At 33.7% G+C, this 26,985-nt stretch overlaps 1 protein-coding gene across 2 annotated transcripts in view; it reads right to left on the minus strand.

Moving 5' to 3' along the window:
* The window catches only part of LOC148945928 (Y+L amino acid transporter 2-like), a 153,169-nt gene that overhangs the window by 63,187 nt on the left and 62,997 nt on the right, over positions 1-26,985 (minus strand). For both annotated transcript variants that reach the window (XM_089097802.1, XM_089097801.1), the window contains 2 exons: positions 6,769-6,972; positions 253-471 (listed from right to left, as the gene is read on the minus strand). In XM_089097802.1, coding sequence (XP_088953928.1) covers positions 253-471; positions 6,769-6,972 — 423 coding nt within the window. The remainder of the gene's footprint in view (positions 1-252; positions 472-6,768; positions 6,973-26,985) is intronic.

Raw genomic sequence — 26,985 nt, forward strand, 5'->3', positions numbered from 1 at the left:
GCTCCCGGATGTGAGGCTAAAATAATCAAACTTTTGATAATCGAAATAATCGAACTCTTTTCCAGTGGTTTAATTAAAAGTTTAAACAGTAGCTTTATTTATATTTCAGTCTTATTATATCCTCTAATATTAGGAGAAAAATGTGCAATACACCGTCTCAGGTAATATAATTTTTGCGAGATAGAGAGCAGTCTTAGCAGTGACAGTGTTGTCAAATCTTAAAAAAAACTTAAAGAATAAAGAAGAACTTACAAACTACAGATGCCGCTATTACTGTAAGAATGAGGTTCGACGGAGGACATTCTCTAAAAACTGGCTGTAGAATGTAATTAGCAAAAGTCAGCGCTGCGACAGCATTGCCAGCTGGCATCACAACTAGCAGAGATGACCAAAGATATAAAAATGCAGGCAGTGGACCATATGCCTCTCGCAAATATGCATAATCACCACCAGATTTAGGAACCGTTGTACCTGAAGTAAACAAAATGTAATAACTAAAAACAGGAGCTTAAATGAAACGAATGAATGAAATATTTTATCAACACACAAAGTCAAAAAGATGGAGTACAAAAAGAGAGAAAAACCGGAAAAGAAATAATATGCACAAAACTACATAACATCGACTAGAAACCATTCAAAAAAGAATACCCATCCTGAGGTGGTCCTTCTCTTTACTATATGGATTAGAAGCCAGTTCATCAACACTAAAATAGGGTCGGCAATCAAAAGTTTTTTCATAAGAAACGATTTTAAGACCAACTGGGAAGTTGAAAAGAGAACTTAGCAGACTTAAAAACAGTTTTTGATCTCTTTCTTATCCGTGACTGTCAAAGGATTCCAAAACTGTGCTAGAAATAGATAGATAGATATTTATTGCAATAAAAGCCGCTTTGGGCCATGGCAAAAAAAAAAATGAAAAATCACACAAAATAATACCACATAATAATAACACTCGTAGCAAAAATAGTACATAACAAAAATAATGCAAAACTACAAAACAAAACAAAAACATAATAAAGGATATAATACCATTAAACTAAAATACATAATTACACAATATCTCCCACACATGGTAAATGTAGATAGATAGATAAATATTTAATGCTCTAAAGTCGCAAGGGCCATGGCTATTAAAATAACAAACAAACAAAAAACAGTTTACACACATTAAATAGTGCATAAGCCAAAGCCACGACATTATAAAGTTTAGCAAAGAGCGTTTTTCCAATGTTTACCTGTGACAGAACAAACGAGTTACACTTTTAAAACAACTTTAAACGGTATAAGCGAGATACACCGTTGCACCTTTAAATTGAGTTACACCTTTCCTAAGTGATATTTTCATACTGAATCGACTGAGAAACTCCACTGATATTTTTTCGATTGAATCAGTTCGAAAAGGATAAATATTCAATAGTCCTCTAGTATTATACGATATATTTTTAATGTCTTGCGACTTCTCCAACAATCTTTTTTTTATTTCATTAATTCTTTTTTTATTAAGAAACAAAGAAAAAGACGGTCAAATATAAAGGTTTTCGACCTTTTTTGGGGTTTACTATCATCCCGAGAAAAACAACGTAGAACACTGTTGTTTTGCTCTCATTTAAAATCTGAATTGTCTTATTTGTCCCGTTTTCGTAACATAAACGGTAGATTCGAAAATTGTATATAGATGATACAGTAGCCGGCTTTTCCTTGATTACATCCACTCCCCCCCCCCCACTCCTCTTCACCAAAATGAGACGAGTTCCATTCAACCTTTAATCCAGGCTATATACTTAAGGTTTTTAAAGACACATTTCATAAAACTTCGTTTAAGTGTTTATTTCTTTTAAAAATTCAATAAATAATCCTAATTTACCTTTCATGTTTTCTAAAGTCAGTTTGTAGAATTAAGTAGGTCCTTTTATTCAAAGTTTTAATTCAGTCACAATTTGTAACCTATCCAAGGTATTGTCTTGTGAGATTATTCTAGGAATACAGCACTGCTAACCTAGCCAAGGATGCCCGTGGGAGTTTTTCCAGAGGGCTGTTCAATTGTTTCAGGGTGGAGGAAGATTTGAAAACAATTACTATTTGCCAGAAAATTTGTCTTCATATAAGAGACTACACCACGATTATAAATAAGAATACAACGCAATGGGGTACTTTGGCAATTCTTAGAAGTGTTATTGTGGCAATCAGTAGATGATAGACATTGAATCAAATTGTTGTTACCACCAAATACAAATGGCAAAATTAGTAGGTATTATATTATGAGGCAAGGTCCCTTAGCTTGTACATGCTAATTTTTAGTAATTTTAGTAATAATTTAGTAAATTTGTTTTAAAGAATTTTAAAGTTCTAGCACTTTTAGTAATAATAACATAGATTGAGTTATACACATAGTTATAAAATACACGGCCTTTAAAACTAACATCATTGGTTGAGTGTTAGAGAATAAACTGATTTCAGCCTTGTTATTTGAGACCATCTTTAAGAAACTTATCATAATTTGTTTTGTGGTTTTTTTTGGAGGGGGGGGGGTAAAGAATTTTTTTCTTGAGATATTTTATTTATAATATTTTAAGTGATTTGCAACTATAGTATTCATTAGATGGCGAAAAAATAAAACCAAAGTGTTGCTCCCGAAGCATTTTGTTGGCGAAGACAAGCAACGGTTGCTGCTAGACTTCGCGTAGTCCCAGCAACGTAAATCAAATTGCAGCTAATAAGAGATCAATAAAAACTAAAAGTAAAATTTAGGCCTTCACTTGAAACACAGATTTATGTTTCAAAGTAATAATGATACTAATCTATTAAATGTATAAAATGATAAATTTTATTTCGCAAATATTTTCAATGGAATTTGTGGGATGGATTTAATGATGTGAATTTGCAGCTTCAATGAGTCCACAGGCAGCTTAGTGGTACGATGAGTTGATGAGTTATTCGTTACATTTTTTCAGATGGGGCGCATTTACACCACTTTAGCTGCGTATTGAATTATTCAAATTAGCATATTCTTTTTAAAAATGAATTTTATAGAAAATTTGCAACTTCAGCACATCTTAGCTTACAGTATAGTGCCTTTGGCGTATTTTTACTCTTAAGGCTGCACTATATTATACCAGGAATCTGGTAACACTGGCCACAAATATTAGCAGCATCATTATTTATTAATAAACTTGAACTGGCTACTTATAATCTATTCATAAACAAGTTTAAAATTCAAATTAGCAAGACGCGATAGAAAAAAAAACATCTTCACTTTCACAAGCAGTGGTGATAGTAGCCAAGGAATTTGGGCGGTGCCCAGATGTACTGAAGGTGCTCAGAAGGTCACAATCACAAATTTATAATTTAAATAAAACTCTATTAATGCTTTTAAAGAACGTGAATAACCTCCTGAATGTATTACAAAACTTTCTCAAATACCACAGGGAGAGTTCCAAGTAAACCAAATCGCCTCAAAATATAAATAAAAGCGAGAGTTTGACATTTTGGAAAATTCGCAGCAGAAACTAGACATAGAAAAGGAATATAGGCGGAATTCTCGCTAGATGGTGTAATTAATTCTATTCTTTCATGCCCCAAATTTCATTCTAAATATTTAGCGTGACTCGGGGTTAACGACAAAATACGACAGCGAGATATTGCAGAGACTGGCCTCTACTCTTTTTCAATCTGTGTGGAGAAACGTTTTAAAAAGTGCAGCTTTGGATTGGCATTTCTCCTGCAGGAGACAAAGATAGTGGAATTTATGGCAGCTTTTGATTATTTTCAGAAAAATTGACTTGATTGAAAATTAACGTTGCATTATGAAATATTCTTCCATAAGAAATATTCCATTCTAATTGTATATTTAAAATGACCTTTGAAAACAAAATTGAAAATATAAAAAAAAACTGACATATTTCATTCTCTCAAGACAAAAATTCCAGTTCGAATATGCAGGGTGACTCTGATTAATTGCAAAATCTGACGGCGAAATTTTGCAGAATCTGGTCTATACTCTTCTTTCTATCTATGTGGCAGAAACACTCTCAAAAGTAGTTTTGGATTAGCATTTCTCCTATAGAAAACACAAACAAGCAAAGTTCAGGAGCAGCTTCTTGACTATTTGCTAAAAATTTGACATTATGAAAAATTGATCTTTCATTATGGAATATTCTTCCATAAGGAAAATTCCATTATTAACACGTATGAAAATTTTTTATACACGGCAAAATTTGACCGCGAAATTTTGCCAAATATGGCCTATACTCTTTTTCTATCTGTGAGGTAGAAACAATTTTAAAATCAGTTTCGTATCAACATATTTTTTTGTCATCATTTCTTCTGCAGGAGGTACAAAAGTCAGTTTCTCCAAAAATAATCCTTGCGGAAATATCCAATAATCCATTATTCTTGCAGAAAAAAACTTGACATAAAAAGTATTCATTAAGCATAGCATTCAAAATATATTGTCTCAATTTAGTTCAGTGTTGCATGTGCAGGACATGTGCACAGTGTAACCCTGCTCTCCATAAACACCCTTTTTTAATACTCCACAACAACAAAATTCTGTTCTAGTGAACAAATTGTTATTACTCTTATTTAGAAACGTACATTTTTGCAACTATTTAGTGTTTTGTTGGGAAATCAAGGTTGTGTTTTTATTTATTTTTATTTCATTTAATATCAGTTATTAACAAAAAAGTAACATAAACACATCCTCTCCAAATGCCACAGCATGTAATGGAGGAAGGGATAACCAAACAAATCACAAGAAAACATTAACATTAACCTCAGAAGGGGTTTAAAAAAACAAAACACAACCACAACATCATGTACCATGCTACCACTAACTTAACACACAACTCCTTCCTTAAAACACATCAACCAAAATAAAACACCAAATTTAATAATTTAATACCATTTTAATCTATCAACTATGTATCCTATAAAATTAATAATCAAAATCATATTTAGAAAACAATCCATTCTTCAAAGTGTTTTGTACTGGTTAAGCACTAAAAGGAGGACTAATCCAATTTTTTGGTAAAAGAAGGGAGGACATTCTGATCCTGATTAAGGGTCACTCAATAAAGTTAACAGAGAGTATTAAAAATTTTCTTTTTAAAACGTATGGCTTGTGTGCACGTCTCTATCAATTTCAACCAATTGATTAATCTTCTGCTTTGTTTTAAAAGGGTGGCAATGACTGAACAACAGTGTTGTCAGTTGTCACCTGCCCCATAAGATGCTGAATGGATGCTGAAAAATATTTTGGGACTACTTTATTAGACTAACTTTTTTTTAGTTATTCCGGATATAGAAAAGCGTTTTCTATATCAAATGTTCGATTCCTTAACTTTATCACTAAAACAAAAAGAGGATACAGCACCCTTTGAAAGGAAAAAAATTGACCCTTTTATATTCTTTGAGAACATGGACCAAGTAATAGAACTTGTTTAATTTAGGGGACGGAGTCTTTACAATAAATGTCACCAACGTCGCACCCAGGATTTTTTTTTCGGAGGGGGTTTTACTCAAAGATTTTTTTTTCGGGGGGGGGGGGTTACGCAAAAAAAAACTAAAAAAACGCATACAAAATTTGTTTGTATCCATTTTTTTACGTTTTTACAAGTCAAAAAAACATTTCAGGGGGCGGGGTCAAACCCCCCTAACCCCCCTCTGGGTACGCCCCCCCCCCTCATTGTCACGTAACATCTTTTGAATTACAACAGGCGAGGAGATTAGCACAAATTACAAGTTGACTGTAAAGTCTAACCTGACAAAATTTGTTCTAGACGCCAACTTTTTCTTTCAGTAATTGAGATAGCTAAAAATATTGATCCTTTACATATTACTAAAGCATACATGCACAATACACATTTTTTTTTTTTTTACTTACTAGAAACTGAAGTTAAAAAAGAGGAAAGTTAAATCTTGAAGTGTATTACTTATATGCGGTACCCCAAGTCCAAACCCATTACCTTAGCATGCTATGTAATTGACTGTAAAGGAGAGAAGCAATCTTCAAACGCAAATACCCCACAGAAAAGAAACCAACAAGGACCCATCAGGGTCAAAAGCTATTTTTATTGTTTCTTTTTGTCATATCTTTTAAATCGTAGAGCAACAGAGGGACTGCTTGTGAAAAATCTTGAGACTAAAAAGTCTTCATTCTTTTTACTGGTTTAAAGTACCAGACAGGAGAACCAATCAGCTTGTAAAAGGAGAGATCAATACTACTTCCCTTTCTAACAATAATTTAAGGAATAAAGCTATCGGCTTACGAAAATACGTCACAGACGTAAATCAATAAAATTAAAGCACACTTTTTACCAGGGAATAAAGGGTTAAGCATTCCCTCTTTTTCTCTTTATTTTCATATCCATGTCAAAAACTATAAACAGATCGATTGCGTGTGATCTATTTGTATACTATCCGCCTTTGAAAGAAAGCACTTAAATCAGGCTTTAACAGAACGCACCAGAGTTTACAACGTTTTAACTCGTAGTGGAAACTGAATATGCATACATTTATTAAAAGTCAAGACATAGAAAAGGTTCACCCCGCTCGGCGTAGCAAAGTGCACCAATTAATGACAAAACGCCAAAGATCGTTTTCATGTCACCTATTTGTTTATAATCAGTCTCTGAAAGAAAGTGCTTAAATCACGTTTTAACAGATTGCACCAGAATCCAGAACTGCACCAGAGTTTATAAAGTTTCAACTCATAGTGGGAACCGAAAATGTATACACTTATTAAAAGTCAAGACATAGAAAAAGGTTCACCTAGCTCGGCGTAGCAAAGTGCACCAAGTAATGACAAAACGCCACAGAGAACCCATATTATCAAGGAGAGTCCTGGAGCACCGGCTTCTTCAAGAACTCCTTTTGGAGAAACAAAAATTCCCGATCCAACAATACAACCGATAATGATGGAAATACCGTCTAGAAGTCCAAGTTCTCTATGCATACGTACTGCTTCAGTGTACTCTAGAAATCAAAAATAAATTAATTTTGGTTAATTAATAATTAGAAATCGGTTAATTAAGATTAATTATTATCACTGGCGATCTAACCAAACATGCAACACATCGGTTCAAGTACGCAAGGCGAGATAGGGTAAAAAAAACAAACTTGGTACGGAAATCAGAATAAATCATTATTGGGTTTGAAGAATTAAAGAATCGACTTGACACAAAATCTGGGAGCATGTACAGCGTTAGAACTACATTTTACTGTATTTTCTTTCATATGATTCATTTTCTTTCACTGTATTTGAAAAAACCTACGAACTTGTTTTACAAGTTTTTCTCCAATTTTTAATTTAAAACTATCAAAAGAATTTTTGAAAAGCCAGGAAACAAATATTAGAAAAGATTAATCATAAAAATAAATTGACTATAAATTTCTTAAACACTGTAATGATGTTGACACTCAAAAAATATTTATATATGGATCTGCTTCCCAGAAAATTAAATGAAGAAAACAATAATTTTTCATGGCTGAAGCAAAGAGCGAGACCGAAATTTCAACCGCAGAATTTTTTTCCATTGTGGTTATATGTTAAATAGATTATGTCCTTTACTACTGGAAACATGTTTTTTTTTTTGTGCTCGAGATTTTGACTTGTCATATTTTTGAGAAACTAGAGGTCAGAAGAAGTGAGGCCAAATAATGCCACCTTTTTTCACCCTCAACTCGAGCATGATTGTCCCATTTGACATTCTGGAATTTCAATGGATGATTCAGATAAAACTGAATCAAACAACAAAAGACCTTTGCGAATAATCCTTGAAGAGGTTAAACCACACAATTTTGTAACTTCTTCCAAAATAAAAATTTATTTAATTAATCCAAAGATTAAAGTTGGAAACTGGGAATAAAAAAAAAATAAAAATAAAAATAAAAAAAAGAGAGAGAGAGAAGAATAGCTATTCTTGTAGTTGTAGGGTAGAGGACGCGGTAGCCGAACTTTTATGTTTTAATGTGGCTGTTTACTTTTTATTTACCAAAAGCTACACATTTGCATACATTGCTAGATAACTAAAATGTTGTGCACATCGCCTATTACACTTCTATCAAAAGTATGTGAACGTATTCTTAGAAAAATCAGATTATAAATTACCTTGTAACGGCGTAGTGGATGAGACCGCGACTCTTGATCAATAGGTCACGAGTTTCATCCCGCCCGTCGCAAGGAATTGCTAAGTATCATAAGATTAAGTTAATTTGTTCATATGTTTTAAGCTGGAAGCCTTCGGTTTTAAATGATCATGGTTGCTTACCTCGTAAACTTTTGTAAAACCTTTTGTAAAAGATGAAAAAGAGCGGGCTGAAAGGGATATACACAGAGTAAGTCAGATCTGATAAGCAAGTTTACCAATCTCTCAAAGAAGTCGAAGAAGGGATTAAGTAAGCTAATGCAAGCTGAGTCTTATGGATTGTTTTTACTTGTTTCTAGTCTCAAAGTTGCTTTTAATTTTTGGGTACTGGTGCATTACACGGACACTACGAAAGAAGTCAAGTTTGGTTAATGCTAATGAAATAAAATAAAATAGGATGGATATATAAAAGTTCGAAAACAAATTTGGGCTATATATTTGCAAATTAGGGGGGGGGGGGGTAAAGCATAGCATATATTAAATACGTAGCCTAACTTAGCCTAAGTACCTCCCCCCTAAACCCCGAAACACAACAGTTTAAATATCGTAAACGCAATGAAAACACGCTTTGCATTCCATTTCTCTATAGGGGTCTCTTGCAAATAACCCGTTTGGCAGGTTTCGTCTCTCGCAGGTTTCGTACCAATTTTTTTTTTTAACCTAATTTTCGCTTTAGTTAAAATAGTTACTTGTTTATAAATAAATTTCGAATAAAGTTTGGATTATTTCAACTATTATATGAAACATATAAGAACAGTAATTTGAGTCTCAAGATTTATTAATTCTGCCAAACCAATAAATTTAGTTTTTTCCAAAAAATTAAGTTTTATACCACTGTAGGCCTAATCATCGCAAAATATGTCACCATTTTTTATTTTTGTATTAATTCACTAACATCTATTTTAGACCATGAAAAAAGACATCGAGTGGTCCTTCTAGGTATTTATGTGATTTAATTATTTTCTTTCGCTTAGATTTATTGGCAATTTTTGCGACCCATCGTTTAGCTCTCTTAATCAGCTTTCAACATTGTTGTATGAGTCAGGATTTGACAAATCGTCTGTGCAAGTTTTTAGACTGTGCACATTATTTTCGTTACACAACTTCCTGGAAAGCAAAAACTATGCAAAAAAAGAAGAAAAAAGAATAAAATAATAATTCGGATGCATTCATTAGATAGCTTAGTTTGAAGAAATATCCGAATAGAGATAGATAAGAATAATCTATTTTGCCTTCCCAAAATGATAAGATTTAGTTTCAAAGTGGTAAGCATTGTTCAGTTTGCATTCCGTTTTTAAAAGAGTTCTACTCTTCAAATATTGCTCGATGATAGGTTAGAACGAAATAGGGAAGAAGAACCAAGAAACCGAATGAGTTCTATGACAAGAAAATATAGTAACGGATATAACTTTTAATTTAAACAGTCAAAAACAAGAAAAAAAAACATATAAGTGTATATTAATCAAAGTCCAAATATTTTAGCTACATCAATAGAAAAACTTGAAAAAGAGGGAAAAAACTGGATTATATAGTTCTTGCATAATAGAAAATAGCACAAAAGATGAAAAAGGCCATACCAAAAGAGGTAAAAGCAAACTAAGTTCCCCTTTAATAAAATAAAGGTATTGTTTTTAAACAATCCAGCCTGGTGCACAAGCATACCTGATTTTGCTTAAAACACCTACTTTAATTTAATGGATGCGAGTTTCTTTTCTATTTTTTTTTTTGTTTTTTTTTCGTATAGCTTTTGTTTTATTTTCATCTTCTTCATCTTCAATTTTCATCGTCTTCACTTTTCATCTTCTAGCGTGTGTGAACATTTTTGATAGCAAAGTTCTGCCTGTATTACTGCACGCCACAAAGACATGGCACTAAAAGCAGCGGCAAGAAAAACGAATCTAAGCGTTTGAAGATATCTGCTAAAGAGAATACTAAATATTCACTGGCTTCAGAAAATGAGGAATCAATTAATACAACATGCGACGAGACAACCGCTTCTGACCAACGTCATCAGTGTACAAGGGCAGAAGTATTTATGACACGTTCTACGAATAAACGATCAAAGGCTTCAGGCAGCCCCCCCCTCCGCATCCATCAGACAGGCAACACACTGTAGCGCAACTTTCAGGCACACCTCCTCAGGCTTAATGCCTAAACGTGGGAAGAAAACGTAGCTGCAGTAGACCTAATGGACGGCTAGAGGCTTTTCCTAGATGCACAGGACGCCTCTGGCGGAATTAAGGTCTAAAATAATGTGAGGCCAAAATATTCAGACATTCAGACTTCTATTAGTTACACGTTTTTTTCTCATTCTCACTATCTTAATTAAAAATTTTGCACAATATCAAATCTTTTAATTTCATCTTAATGACCAGTGTGGTCAAAGAAATTATTTATGAACCATCAGAATTTTCAAGATTTCTTCAAAGGTTTCCAATAGTTCTCATATTATTGGGAGTTAGTGTTCAGACCAAAGTAGGTAACAGATGGTTCTAGGCACTTGCCCCCTGGAAAATACCCCCCCCCCCGTAGAAAATGTCCCCCGAAAATGTACAAATTACAAAACTTAAAAAGACACTTAAACTTCTACAATGGGGTTATCTAATTGTTTTGCAGTTTGGGAGGGAGGGGAATACCTCAAAGGGTACATTAGTAGTAATCTATCCAGTACTTTCAATTACACATGAAAATACACATTGGAATTGCGGGTGATTTGAACTGTACAAGAAAAAATACATGGAATTGTGCAAGAAAAACCCACGCGCGTGACATTAGAGTTAGACATGGGCATTTTAAAAGCTGGCATGGTATAATGTGGTCTAACATGTTTTGAGAGTATGGTCGAAATTATATAACTCAAGCAGACTGGTTTTTTGTTATTGATAAGAATTGCACAAGAATGTCCCGTTTGACGTGCACTTTTTTTTTAAAGCGGGCATGGTATAATGACAGAGTGGATGTCTTAGACTAGTGATAGTGCTGTACTGTGGCACGAATTGCTTGCGAAAAACCCAAATGAATGACTTGAAATGAAAATTTTAACGACAAATGTCTGAAAAGTGTATTAACTTTAAAGCAATGGATACGTCAATTTTCAATGTGAGTATAGTTTACTGAATTTCTTAATTTATTTCCAAATAAGATCATCCCTCCAGTAAATTCAAATTCAGGGGCATAGGCCCCCCTCCCCTCCAACAATACAAATCCTACTATATGATGAGTATACTCGCTAGAAAACGCAAAGTACGCTCTTTTTCCACTATGTAAACAAAAACCCTCCCCCCTGCACTGTAAAAAGAGTGATTTCGTTCAAAATGTGCTATGATCCATATATCAAAAATCTTTTTCCGTTCTCGATATAGGCTTCTGTGTTTGTAATTAGAGAAAAAGTCTCTTTTGAAGCAAAACTTCGCGTGTGTCGTATCTGAAAACAAAAGCTTGGTGATTAGGACGGGTTTTGTGTAATTCTAGCCAGAAACTCAGAACACACTACACTCTGCTCATAAATTTGACATCGTGTCTGAGCTTTTTCTGAAAGACTTTAGACTAGTGTAATTATTTAAAAGGTATAGTTTATTAATTCTAAAGATAATGACTTAGGCCTCAATGGCAAATCATTTTAATACTTTTCCACAGGGGGATTTCCAATCGGTATATTAAGATTCAAGCTAATTCTGGTAGTCTACCTTTTAAAATTGCTTTACGGGGGAGGGAGATACACGCTATACTCTGCTCATAAATTTGACATCGTGTCTGAGCTTTTTCTGAAAGACTTTAGACTACTGTAATTATTTAAAAGGTATAGTTTATTTATTCTAAAAATAATGACTTAGGCCTCAACGGCAAATCATTTTAATACTTTTCCACAGCGGGATTTCCACTAGGTATGTTAAGATTCAAGCTAATTCTTGTAGGCTACCTTTTAAAATAGCTTTACGGGGGGAGGGAGATACACACTACACTCTGCTCATAAATTTGACATCGTGTCTGAGCTTTTTCTGAAACACTTTAGACTACTGTAATTATTTAAAAGGTATAGTTTATTTATTCTAAAGATAATGACTTAGGCCTCAACGGCAAATCATTTTAATACTTTTCCACAGGGGGATTTCCACTAGGTATGTTAAGATTCAAGCTAATTCTTGTAGGCTACCTTTTAAAATAGCTTTAGGGGGAGGGAGATACACACTACACTCTGTTCATAAATTTGACATCGTGTCTGAGCTTTTTCTGAAAGACTTTAGACTACTGTAATTATTTAAAAGGTATAGTTTATTTATTCTAAAGATAATGACTTAGGCCTCGGGCCGGAGGGGTGCATTAAATAGTGGAATTTATGAAGAAATTGCTCTGCCTTGGAGACATTGAAAATTGTTTGTGATAAAAAAGAGAAAAAAAGAATTGTCCGGTTATCGACACTAGCCAGTTTTTTAATACTTCTCCACAGGGGGATTTCCACTAGGTATGTTAAGATTCAAGCTAATTCTTGTAGGCTACCTTTTAAAATAGCTTTACAGGGGGAGGGAGATACACACTACACTCTGCTCATAAATTTTACATCGTGTCTGAGCTTTTTCTGAAAGACTTTAGACTACTGTAATTATTTAAAAGGTATAGTTTATTTATTCTAAAGATAATGACTTAGGCCTCAACGGCAAATCATTTTAATACTTTTCCACAGGGGAATTTCCACTCGGTATGATAAGATTCAAGCTAATTCTTGTAGGCTACCATTTAAAATAGCTTTACGGGGGGAGGGAGATACACACTACACTCTGCTCATAAATTTGACTTCGTGTCTGAGCTTTTTCTGAAAGACTTTAGACTACTGTAATTATTTAAAAGGTATAGTTTATTTATTCTAAAGATAATGACTTAGGCCTCAACACCAAATCATTTTAATACTTTTCCACAGGGGGATTTCCACTAGGTATGTTAAGATTCAAGCTAATTCTTGTAGGCTACCTTTTAAAATAGCTTTACGGGGGGAGGGAGATACACACTACACTCTGCTCATAAATTTGACTTCGTGTCTGAGCTTTTTCTGAAAGACTTTAGACTACTGTAATTATTTAAAAGGTATAGTTTATTTATTCAATAGATAATGACTTAGGCCTCGGGCCGGAGGGGTGCATTAAATAGTGGAATTTATGAAGAAATTGCTCTGCCTTGGAGACATTGAAAATTGTTTGTGATAAAAAAGAGAAAAAAGAATTGTCCGGTTATCGACACTAGCCAGTTTTTTAATACTTCTCCACAGGGGCATTTCCACTAGGTATGTTAAGATTCAAGCTAATTCTTGTAGGCTACCTTTTAAAATAGCTTTACAGGGGGAGGGAGATACACACTACACTCTGCTCATAAATTTGACATCGTGTCTGAGCTTTTTCTGAAAGACTTTAGACTACTGTAATTATTTAAAAGGTATAGTTTATTTATTCTAAAGATAATGACTTAGGCCTCAACGGCAAATCATTTTAATACTTTTCCACAGGGGGATTTCCACTAGGTATGTTAAGATTCAAGCTAATTCTTGTAGGCTACCTTTTAAAATAGCTTTACGGGGGGAGGGAGATACACGCTATACTCTGCTCATAAATTTGACATCGTGTCTGAGCTTTTTATGAAAGACTTTAGACTACTGTAATTATTTAAAAGGTATAGTTTATTAATTCTAAAGATAATGACTTAGGCCTCGGGCCGGAGGGGTGCATTAAATAGTGGAATTTATGAAGAAATTGCTCTGCCTTGGAGACATTGAAAATTCTTTGTGATAAAAAAGAGAAAAAAAGAATTGTCCGGTTATCGACACTAGCCAGTTTTTTAATACTTCTCCACAGGGGGATTTCCACTAGGTATGTTAAGATTCAAGCTAATTCTTGTAGGCTACCTTTTAAAATAGCTTTACGGGGTTTGAGAGTGTCGTCTTATTCTGTGTGTTTTTTTTTCTTTACTTGATGGTCATTCAAAAAGCGAGGATTTTTGTTAAAAAAAATAATTCTTGTACCTTTTAAAATAGCTTCACGGGGTTTGAGAGACTCTGATGTCCCCAGCGATCAGAAATTAAATTATAAAAAATTTTCTTCACCTCTTGAATATACAATACCAAAATTTCATTCAACTTTCATGTAAGAAAATTAGGGAAAATACAATTCTCTGGTTCAAATGTGAAACTTAAGTCCAGTTTTGGATACTCATAAAAATGAGGACTGATGCTTCTAATTCAATATTTTTTTTTCATGAAAACAAACTATTTTTTTTAACTTCGAAATTATTCAACTTTATTTTTTTTTTTACGTATCTTAAAATGACAAAATATGCTTACGGCTCTAACAATTGTACTCTGTGATTGGTCAGAGAAACAATGCGGCTTTCCCACTGGTGTTCTATGTCCGGATATCGACACTACCTACTCTATTACAAGTATTAAAGCAGTATTTTTTTCGCAGTGGAACGATAAATACATAAGTCATATCTTTTAAAAAAGTGAAGATGGAGCATTTTAATAAAGTGTGTTCACATGTCAATGTTATTGTAGCATTGCATACCCACAAGGAGAAGTATTTAAACTATGAAACAAGTACAAATGGTAGCACTATCGGAAATGTATGTGTGCATTGTCATGACAGTAAGGAATTTAATTTCTTTGGAGTACCGAAAAAATTCAACTCTTCTTATGGTGGATATGCAAGAGTAGATATCCAGAGAGGATAGCACTCAAACAAACTGCCAATATAAAAATAATAGTTCATGAAGAGAGACATATTCTTGCCAGTGCTTGCGGTAACTTGCTACCTCTTGTTGCATCCCGTCGTCATCTTTCGAGTATTAGCATTCAACGAAAGATCAAAAGAAGACATGCATACTCTTCTACTAATATCATAAAAAATATCTTGTCGACGTGCCGAAACTGTTACCTTTGTAAAAATAATGTTGTAATAGACAGTGAAATTGCCGGTAAAATTAAAAGGGCATTGGCAGAAAATAACACTAAGGAATATAAAGATGAATCGATGAAAAACAAAGTGCCAGCAAACGTCAGTACCATTAATTAAACAATTAATGAACCAAATAATAGCAAAGATGAAGTGCATATTGAACATGTGGATGACCCCCCATTAGAAATGTGTTCACATGCTAGTGTTATTTTAGCATTGAATGCTGACAAGGAGAAGTATTTAAACTATGAGAGAAGTAAAAATGGTAGCACTATTGAAAATGTATTTGTGCATTGTCATGACAGTAAGGAATTTCATTTCTTTGGAGTACCAAAATAATTCAACGCTTGTTAGGGTGGATATGCAAGAGTAGATATCCAGAGATGATAGCACTCAAAGAAAATGCCAACATAAAAATAATAGTTTATGAAGAGGGACATCTTCTTGTCAGTGCTTGTGGTAACATGCTACCTCTTGTTGCACCCCATCGTCAACTTTCGGGTATTAGCATTCAAATGAAAGCAAAGAGGAAAAGAAAGGCCTACTCTGCTACTAATATCATAAACCATATCTTGTCTATGTGCCGAAACTGTTATCTGTGTAACAATAATGTGATAATAGACAGTGAAATTGCCGGAAAAATAAAAAGGGCATTGTCAGAAAATATCACTATGGAATATAAAGATGAAACGATGAAAAACAAAGCACTAGCAAACGTTACTGGCATTGATCAAACAGTCAATGAATCAAATAATACCAAAGACGAAAAGCATATTGAGCCTGTTCATGAGACACCAGTAAAAATTGTGTATGATTCAAAATGGAATAATGATTATTCTACTGATTACGAACTAAGAGAAGACAATAACTACAATATCAAGAGAGAACATGGTGAACCATTTTATGGAACAGATTCAAAATGTCCAAAGTTAATCATTGATATTAATAATTTATCATAATATATTTTTGTATTAATATTCTACATAACATTATTTCATTAAAAATATTACATTGTTATGTGTTCATTATTTTTTAGAGTAAGCTAGCATATCAAGCGTTTAGAATGTCTATTAAAACATCGACGATGTAAGAAAAGGAATTTGCGTACATCTATTGTCAGACACATGGGATAACATTGTCAAAATCTAGGTATCAGAATGAAAAATTTGTGTGTAAGTAAGTAGGCAAGTAAGTAAGTAAGTAAGGAAGTAAGTAAGTAAGTAACAAACTCTTTCTTGAATTCACCTCTTGGATACACAATACAGAAATTATAAAAAAAATAAAAAAATTGTAATTTCCTGACTTCATTTGCATGCAATAGATACCGAGAGTTCTATGACTCCTCCCCGCAATGAATTCTAGGGGTTTTATGACTCCTCCCCACAATGAATTCAGATGGTTTTAGGAGTCATCCCCCTAGCCATAACTCCATTCGACCTTGAGCGAAGGCATAAGAGCTTGATGATGTATTTCTCTTCTTAACAACTATATTAATAGCTTCCAAGATGATAGGACTCTATGACACAGAATTTATCGGTTTGAAAAAACCATCTTGTGGTGTTATATTTGAATGTAGATTTTTATTATTGTCAATGGAACTAGAAGAAATTGACTGTTATCATTGGATAGTGAACTATAGCATGTTTGAGTATGATAAAAGCTTGTGGAGTACTACATTACATCGTATAAACAGACTGGGATTCTACGATAGAGTGATTACACCACTTAATAATAGTGGTCAGGAACTGAGAAATGTCCAGGAGGAAGTCAGTGAAATTTGCAACTTTTTCGGGGTTGAAGCACTCTACGTAAAGGGTAATGTACCTACAGATAAAGTTTTAATTCAAAAGTGTGACCCTAGGATTCCACTTTTCAATCTAGAAGAATTTAAGTGTCCTAAATTTGAAGGGCTTTATCACCGTCCTGAAGACGAGGTCAGATTCTTCACGCACTAGATACCTAAGGACATACTTGATCGTGATAAATGCATAAGACATGGTAAAAAATATTCTACACACACACACACACACACACACACAAACACACACACACACAAACACACAAACACACACACTCACACATACAAATATACACACACAAACAAATATACACATATAGACACACAGGCATTGTTACTTACAATTTTTTCGTAACTCCTTTAATGAAATTTCTGTATTGTGTATTCTAGAGGTGAAGAAACTTTATAATTTAATTTCTGATCGCAGGGGGCTGGGCCATGGTTGAAGTTGTTTTCACGTAGCTTTTTTCTAGCCAAAGATTCACATTTGACCTAGAGAAATGTATTTTCTATAATTTTCTTACAAAAAATTAGAGTTTACGGTCAATATCGACAAGCATTCCCTGAGAAAATATCTTCCTTTGAATAGTAAGCTCTAGAAAATAGTCATCTAGAATCAAACGTTTTTCCATAAACAGTAGACCCCCCATGATTCGCTATTTCTCATATCTATCCATTTTTTAGAGTCCTAACACTCTCACAATCAACATCAGACTAACCAGAATTTTTTTTCTACTCTAAAAATATACGCTAGTCTCTACTATAGAAAGAAAACTGGTCTAATCTAAATTCAACGTAACAACACATGAAGCCAAAATGAATAGAATTTGGATTTTATGACTGTTATCTGATGTATCCGATAAAAACTTTGAAAATGAATTTATTCTTTTGGTACTTAGATTTTGTCAACTTTTTCCGATGTATCCGAGAAATGGATGTTGATATAGAATTTAATCACTCTTATACTTAGATTTTGTGAAATTGCTGTATTGTCTGTCTAGGAAGCGACTTCAATCGATAACGAATATTAATAAAGAATTTGTTTAATTTTTTTTATATAATTTCCTTAATTAAATTTCTGTATTGTGTCTCCAAGAGATGAGTTCAACTACCAATTGATTTCAGAATTTCTATCAAGTCGAACAAACAAAAAATAAAAACAACTACACCAAAAAAAAATCCCAATTTTAAACTCTTATTGCGAAACAGCACACACAAAGTGCTTTTTTATTCAGTCTTATGGCAACATTTAGTTTTTAAACATAATTAAATAAAAAAAAATTGATAAAGAATTTATTCATTCTGATAGCTAGATTTTGTCAATGTTAACCCATGTGTCTGACAATAGATGTATGCAAATTCCTTTTCTCACATCTCCGATGTTTTAATAGACATTCTAAACTTTTGATATGCTAGCTTACTCTAAAAATAATGAACACATAACAATGTAATTTATAATATATTTTTAATGAAATAATGCTATGTAGAATATTAATACAAAATTATATTATGATACATAGTCATACACACGTTCACTCTTAAACATCCAGAAACGATGGTAACATGATATAGAATCGTTTTTACCATGTCTTATGCATTTATCACGATCAGGTATGTCCTTAGGTATCCAGTGCGCGAAGAATCTGACCTCGTCTTCAGGACGGTGATAAAGCCCTTCAAATTTAGGGCACTTAAATTCTTCTAGATTGAAGTGGAATCCTAGGGTCACACTTTTGAATTAAAACTTTATCTGTAGGTACATTACCCTTTACGTAGAGTGCTTCAACCTCGAAAAAGCTGCAAATTTCACTGACTTCCTCCTGGATATGTCTCAGTCCCTGACCACTATTATTAAGTGGTGTAATCACTCTATCGTAGAATCCCAGTCTGTTTATACGATGTAATGTAGTACTCCACAAGCTTTTATCATACTCAAACATGTTATAGTTCACTATCCAATGATATCAGTCAATTTCTTCTAGTTCCATTGACAATAATAAAAATGCACATTCGAATATAACACCACAAGATGATTTTTTCAAACCGATAAATTCTGTGTCATACAGTCCTATCATCTTGGAAGCTATTAATGTAGTTTTTAAAAAGAGAAATACATCATCAAACTTTTATACCTTCGCTCAAGGTTGAATGGAGTTATGGCTAGGGGGATAACTCCTAAAACCATCTGAATTCATTGTGGGGAGGAGTCATAAAACTCTTAGAATTCATTGCGGAGAGGAGTCATAGAACTCTCGGTATCTATTGCATGCAAATGAGGTCAGGAAATTACAATTTTTTTTATAATTTCTGTATTGTGTATCCAAGAGATGAATTCAAGAAAGAGTTTGTTACTTACTTACTTACTTCCTTACTTACTTACTTACTTGCTTACTTACTTACATACAACTTTTTCATTCTGATACCTAGATTTTGACAATGTTATCCCATGTGTCTGACAATAGATGTACGCAAATTCCTTTTCTTACATCGTCAATGTTTTAATAGACATTCTAAACGCTTAATATGCTAGCTTACTCTAAAAAATAATGAACACATAACAATATAATATTTTTAATGAGATAATGCTATGTAGAATATTAATTTAAAATTTATTATGATACATTATAAATATTAATGATTAACTTTGGAGATTTTGAATCTGTTCCATAAAATAGTTCACCATGCTCTCTCTTGATATTGTAGTTATTGTCTTCTCTTAGTTCGTAATCAGTAGAATAATCATTATTCCATTTTGAATCATGCACAATTTTTACTGGTGTCTCATGAACAGGCTCAATATGCTTTTCGTCTTTGGTATTATTTGATTCATTGACTGTTTGATCAATGCCAGTAACGTTTGCTGGTGCTTTGTTTTTTATCGTTTCATCTTTATATTCCATAGTGATATTTTCTGACAATACCCTTTTTATTTTTCCGGCAATTTCACTGTCTGTTACCACATTGTTTTTACATAGATAACAGTTACGGCACATAGACAAGATATTGTTTATGATATTAGTAGAAGAGTAGGCCTTTCTTTTCCTCTTTGCTTTCATTTGAATGCTAATACCCGAAAGTTGACGATGGGGTGCAACAAGAGGTAGCATGTTACCACAAGCACTGGCAAGAAGATGTCCCTCTTCATCAACTATTATTTTTATGTTGGCATTTTCTTTGAGTGCTATCATCTCTGAATAACTACTCTTGCATATCCACCATAAGAAGAGTTGAATTTTGTTGGTACTCCAAAGAAATTAAATTCCTTACTGTCATGACGATGCACTCATACATTTTCAATTGTGCTACCAGTTTTACTTGTTTCATAGTTTAAATACTTTTCCCTGTCAGCGTTCAATGCTAAAATAACACTAGCATGGGAACACATTTCTAAGGGGGGGTCATCTACATGTTCAATATGCACTTCATCTTTACTATTATTTGGTTCATTAATTGTTTGACTAATGGTAGTGACGTTTGCTGGCACTTTGTTTTTCATCGATTCATCTTTATATTCCTTAGTGATATTTTCTGCCAATGACCTTTTTATTTTTCCGGCAATTTCACTGTCTATTACAACATTATTTTTACAAAGGTAACAGTTTCGGCACGTCGACAAGATATGATTTATAATATTAGTAGAAGTGTATGCATGTCTTCTTTTGATCTTTCGTTGAATGCTAATACTCGAAAGTTGACGATGGGATGCAACAAGAGGTAGCAAGTTACCGCAAGCACTGGCAAGAATATGTCTCTCTTCATGAACTATTATTTTTATATTGGCATTTTGTTTGAGTGCTATCATCTCTGGATATCTACTCTTGCATATCCACCATAAAAAGAGTTGAATTTTTTTGATACTCCAAAGAAATTAAATTCCTTACTGTCATGACAATGCACACATACATTTTTAATTGTGCTATCATTTTTACTTGGTTCATAGTTTAAATACTTCTCCTTGTCCGCATTCAATACTACAATAACATTGACATGTCAACACACTTTATTAAAATGCTCCATCTTCACTTTTTTAAAAGATATGACTTATGTGTGTATCGTTCCACTGCGTAAAAAATACTGATTTAATACATGCAATAGACTAGGTAGTGTCGATATCCGGACATAGAATACCAGTGGGAAAGCCACATTGTGTCTCTGACCAATCACAGAGTACAATTGTTAGAGCCGTAAGCATATTTTGTCATTTTAAGATACGTACAAACAAACAAAAAATAAAAAATAAATAAATAAATAAAGTTGAATAATTTCGAAGTTAAAAAAAAAGTTTGTTTTCATGAAAAAAAAATTGAATTAAAAGCATCAGTCCTCATTATTATGAGCATCCAAAACTAGACTTGAGTTTCACATTTGAACCAGAGTATTGTATTTTCCATAATTTTCTTACATGAAAGTTGAATGAAATTTCGGTATTGTGTATTCAAGAGGCGAATAAACTTTTTTATAATTTAATTTCTGATCGCTGGGGACAACAGAGTCTCTCAAACCCTGTAAAGCTATTTTAAAAAGTTACAAGAATTATTTATTTAACACAAATCCTCGCTTTTGAATTACCATCAAGTAAAGAAAAAAAACATAAAGAATAAGACAACACTCTCAAACCCTGTAAAGCTATTTTAAAAGGTAGCCTACAAGAATTAGTTTGAATAACACACCTAGTGGAAATCCCCCTGTGGAGAAGTATTAAAAAACTGGCTAGTGTCGATAACCGGACAATTCTTTTTTTCTCTTTTTTATCACAAACAATTTTCAATGTCTCCAAGGCAGAGCAATTTCTTCATAAATTCCACTATTTAATGCACCCCTCCGGCCCGAGGCCTAAGTCATTATCTTTAGAATAAATAAACTATACCTTTTAAATAATTACAGTAGTCTAAAGTCTTTCAGAAAAGCTCAGACACGATTTCAAATTTATGAGCAGAGTGTAGTGTGTATCTCCCTCCCCCCGTAAAGCTATTTTAAAAGGTAGCCTACAAGAATTAGCTTGAATCTTGACATACCTAGTGGAAATCCCCCTGTGGAAAAGTATTAAAATGATTTGGCGTTGAGGTCTAAGTCATTATCTTTAGAATAAATAAATTATACCTTTTAAATAATTACAGTAGTCTAAAGTCTTTCAGAAAAAGCTCCGACAAGATGTCAAATTTATGAGCAGAGTGTAGTGTGTATCTCCCTCCCCCCGTAAAGCTATTTTAAAAGGTAGCCTACAAGAATTAGCTTGAATCTTAACATACCTAGTGGAAATCCCCTTGTGGAGAAGTATTAAAAAAATGACTAGTGTCGATAACCGGACAATTCTTTTTTCTCTTTTTTATCACAAACAATTTTCAATGTCTCCAAGGCAGAGCAATTTCTTCATAAATTCCACTATTTAATGCACCCCTCCGGCCCGAGGCCTAAGTCATTATCTTTAGAATAAATAAACTATACCTTTTAAATAATTACAGTAGTCTAAAGTCTTTCAGAAAAAGCTCAGACACGATTTCAAATTTATGAGCAGTGTAGTGTGTATCTCCCTCCCCCCGTAAAGCTATTTTAAAAGGTAGCCTACAAGAATTAGCTTGAATCTTAACATACCTAGTGGAAATCCCCCTGTGGAAAAGTATTAAAATGATTTGGCGTTGAGGCCTAAGTCATTATCTTTAGAATAAATAAACTATACCTTTTAAATAATTACAGTAGTCTAAAGTCTTTCAGAAAAAGCTCAGACACGATGTCAAATTTATGAACAGAGTGTAGTGTGTATCTCCCTCCCCCCCCCAAAGCTATTTTAAAAGATAGCCTACAAGAATTAGCTTGAATCTTAACATGCCTAGTCAAAATCCCCCTGTGGAAAAGTATTAAAATGATTTGCCGTTGAGGCCTAAGTCATTATCTTTAGAATAAATAAACTGTACCTATTAAATAATTATAGTAGGCTAAAGTCTTTCAGAAAAAGCTCAGACACGATGTCAAATTTATGAGCAGAGTGTAGTGTGTATCTCCCTCCCCCCGTAAAGCTATGTTAAAAGGTAGCCTACAAGAATTAGCTTGAATCTTAACATACCTAGTGGAAATCCCCCTGTGGAAAAGTATTAAAATGATTAGCCGTTGAGGCCTAAGTCATTATCTTTATAATAAATAAACTATACCTTTTAAATAATTACAGTAGTCTAAAGTCTTTCAGAAAAAGCTCAGACACGATGTCAGATTTATGAGGAGAGTGTTGTGTGTATCTCCCTCCCCCCGTAAAGCTATCTTAAATGGTAGCCTACAAGAATTAGCTTGAATCTTAACATACCTATTGGAAATCCCCCTGTGGAAAAGTATTAAAATGATTTGCCGTTGAGGCCTAATTCATTATCTTTAGAATAAATAAACTATACCTTTTAAATAATTACACTAGTCTAAAGTCTTTCAGAAAAAGCTCAGACACGATGTCAAATTTATGAGCAGAGTGTAGTGTGTTCTGAGTTTCTGGCTAGAATTACACAAAACCCGTCTTAATCACCAAGCTTTTGTTTTCAGATACGACACGTGCGAAGTTTTGCTTCCAAAAGGGACCCTTTCTCTAATTACAAACACAGATGCCTTTAGTTAGACCGGGAAAAGATTTTCGATAATTGGAAAAAGAGATTTTTGAACGAAATAACTATTTCTACAGAGCAGGGGGGGGGGTTTGTTTACATAATAGAAAAAAGAGTGTACTGTGTGTTTTCTAGCGAGTATACTCATCATATAGTAGGATTTGTATTGCTGGAGGGGAGGGGGGCCTTTGCCCCTGAAATTAGAATTTACTAGTGGGATGATTTTATTTGGAAATAAATTAAGAAATTCAGTAAACTATACTCACATTGAAAATTGACGTATCCATTGCTTTAAAGTTAATACACTTTTCAGACATTTGTCGTTAAAATTTTCATTTCAAGTCATTCATTTGGGTTTTTCGCAAGCAATTCGTGCCACAGTACAGCACTATCACTAGTCTAAGACATCCACTCTGTCATTATACCATGCCAGCTTAAAAAAAAAAAAATGTGCACGTCAAACGGGACATTCTTGTGCAATTCTTATCAATAACAAAAAACCAGTCTGCTTGAGTTATATAATTTCGACCATACTCTCAAAACATGTTAGACCACATTATACCATGCCAGCTTTTAAAATGCCCATGTCTAACTCTAATGTCACGCGCGTGGGTTTTTCTTGCACAATTCCATGTATTTTTTCTTGTACAGTTCAAATCAACAGCAATTCCAATGTGTATTTTCATGTGTAATTGAAAGTACTGGATAGATTACTACTCGCATTTTAATGTCAAAACATCCCAGCTATCATTGAACCATCAGATACATACAGAATTAGCTCAAAGGAGAGACGAGAGGAGGGTGGAGGTAGAAATTGATGTATGATCCCTAGGGCCATAGCCAGGATTTTTGATTGGGGGAAGGTTTTGGGGGAGGGGAGAGGGGTGCAAAAGAAACTTTAAAAGACGGATCAAAAATGTGAAACTGATATCTACTCTCTTATGATTTCCGGGAATATTTCTGGTCTACGCTGTTATTATAAGGGTGAAGAGTAAGATTAAATCCCAAAATCAGCAAAATTTATTCCGTATAGGAGGGGGACTGCCCCTTCCTTAGACACACCTCCACCTCATGGTCGCAGAAACTTCGGAGGGTGCTCATTAAATCAGAAATCGAGAGTTCAAGTCTTTTTCTTATAAGTCGAAAGTGATTGAGAACCAACCAGCCGTGGGGGGGGGGTATTTTCTGAGGAAGAATTTTCCGCGAGGGGTATTTTCTGTGCGGGGGGGGGGGGTATTTACCCCGGAGGGTATTTTCCAGAGGTAAACGTCGGCAATCGTAACAGATGGCGGTGGGGTAGACTTAATAAATGTGTCAGACTTTGTAATCTTCCGCTACCAATCAGGTGGATTTCTGCCATTCTAACCAAATTTCTTAGAAAAGATCTGCACCAACAAAGATATTTCCAAAAAGCTATAAAGTTTATTAATGAATTTCTCCACCAAAAAGAAACGTCGAAGTAAAAAAAATAAAACCTATAGTATGTAAATAAAACCTGCAGAATTTTAATTTTTAATTTTTGGGGAAAACCTGTAGAATTTTTAAAAGTTTTTAATTCCATTTTCTTCCTTTTTCTAGGTCTCAAATGCTGTTCCAAATCTTGAAAGTTGTATTTTTTTTTTTTTTTTTATTTCCTACAAAATCATGTTTAAAAAAAATGTTGGTGATAAATTTTGTTTTTAAAGTTGTATGTTTCCTCATATCTACATAAACATGTTGCTTGAAATTATTGTGAGGAATAATTGAGAACATCTTAGCGGAAACACGTCTTTTGTGGTGCAAAGCATGAAAATGCACATTTCTGTTCCATATGGTTAGCTAAGGTAGAAGAGCGGTATCCATAGCGGATTTTATTCCACAAAATAGAATTTCAGCTTCAAATGTCTAAATTTACGCAATAAACCAATGTATTTTACCGCTGTATTATTTCTTTAAGGTAAAAAAGTGGGCAGGAGAGGAAGAGGGGGGGGGGCGTAGCTACCCTGGCTCACGGAAAAATCGTATCATTCTCGAGATCTAATCAATAATCTGCTTGATTTTTGTCGTTATGACTAGATTTATAACTCTATCCAAAATCTTGGTCATTCCGGAATTTTTTTCCATATTATCTCTATTAGCACAATATTATCTCTATTCGTTACTCATGTATCAATATTCATTTAACATACGAGCGACCAATCCGACCGAAAAATATTTACTCTATTTTCGCTGCTCCGCAGATGTAGAAGAGATTGAAAGACGCAAATCCTAAGCAGCAGAGTTGCCATTTTTTTTGAAGTGGTTGCGCATTGAATTTTTCAAATTGACGTATTTTTTGGGGGGACGGGGGGGGGAGGAAATCGTTCATTTTGTAAATTTTCACAAGAAAAATGGCGCTTTCGGTACATTTTTACTTTTATGGTGGCGCAAATTTAAACCAGACATCTGGTAACACTGCTAGCCAGTAGATAACACCTGCTTGAGATAGTTTTATCTAAGTCACATCATGGTTACACCTGCCAATATAAAACCAAGGATTTATGAATGATATGCGTTTTTTTTTTTGTTTTTTTTTTAAGTTAAAACTATACTACAGAGAAGGCAAAATGAAATGACAAAAAATTGGTTTGAAAGTATCATCAACACTAATTTACTCCCAACTACTGCATACATCACTATGTCTTTGTATTTTGCAAGATTCTTCTTACAGATAGAAAAACTGCTATTACAAATGTCTATCATTTCATAAAATTATGCCTAACTCTTGACGGTGGTCGGTCAATTAAAATTTTATATTTGATAGTTGAACATTGTTCAACTCAAGAAATTACGTAAGGGTTCCATTATTGGCATTGTACTCGTGCACAATTTTAATTTTATCAACATTTGTGACTTTAATTTGGCCCTGGTATCAGACTTTCCCTTCAGAATGACAGTTAGATAACCCTCAACTTAATAACAACAGCCATGGCGTAATTTGCTATAGGGAAGGGGTGGCAACTTCCCTCTCCGCACTTCATTTAGTCTCCGTCCAGACCCTAGTTTTCCCCCAGCTGAGATTTAGTTTTTTTTCTTCTAAAATCTTGTGAAAACTAAGATAAGACTGCAAAATTCGGTCAGTTTTTTTTAGTACATCTTAGCCTTTATGGTACTATATGGCTCACTTTTTAATTTTTCACAGTCATTTTCATTTAATTTGGGAAAATTGGCTCCAACTTTACCCCTCCCCCCAGGAGTTTGACGAATTTACGCCACTGATAATAACTGAAGGAAGATTATTACTAGTTTGGTCTTTTAATTGTCTTGTAGAACAATAAGATAAAATTAAAACTGATTGTCAGATTTTAACCCTTCTTTTGAAAATTAACTAAGCTAAATATTATTATTTTATTTTAACTTATATTACTTAAAATATTAATACACTTGTTTCATTATAACTTATATTATTTTAACTGCACAAATATAGAAAATTTTTACTCAAAGCGCTTTTCTAGCTACTTCCTAGCACATTAAATTAATAAATCACAAAAAGGTCCACCCCCACC

This window comes from Artemia sp. Qi Xiang Cuo, chromosome 12 (genome assembly GCF_049724085.1).
Source record: "Artemia sp. Qi Xiang Cuo chromosome 12, ASM4972408v1, whole genome shotgun sequence".
NCBI lineage: Eukaryota > Metazoa > Arthropoda > Branchiopoda > Anostraca > Artemiidae > Artemia > Artemia sp. Qi Xiang Cuo.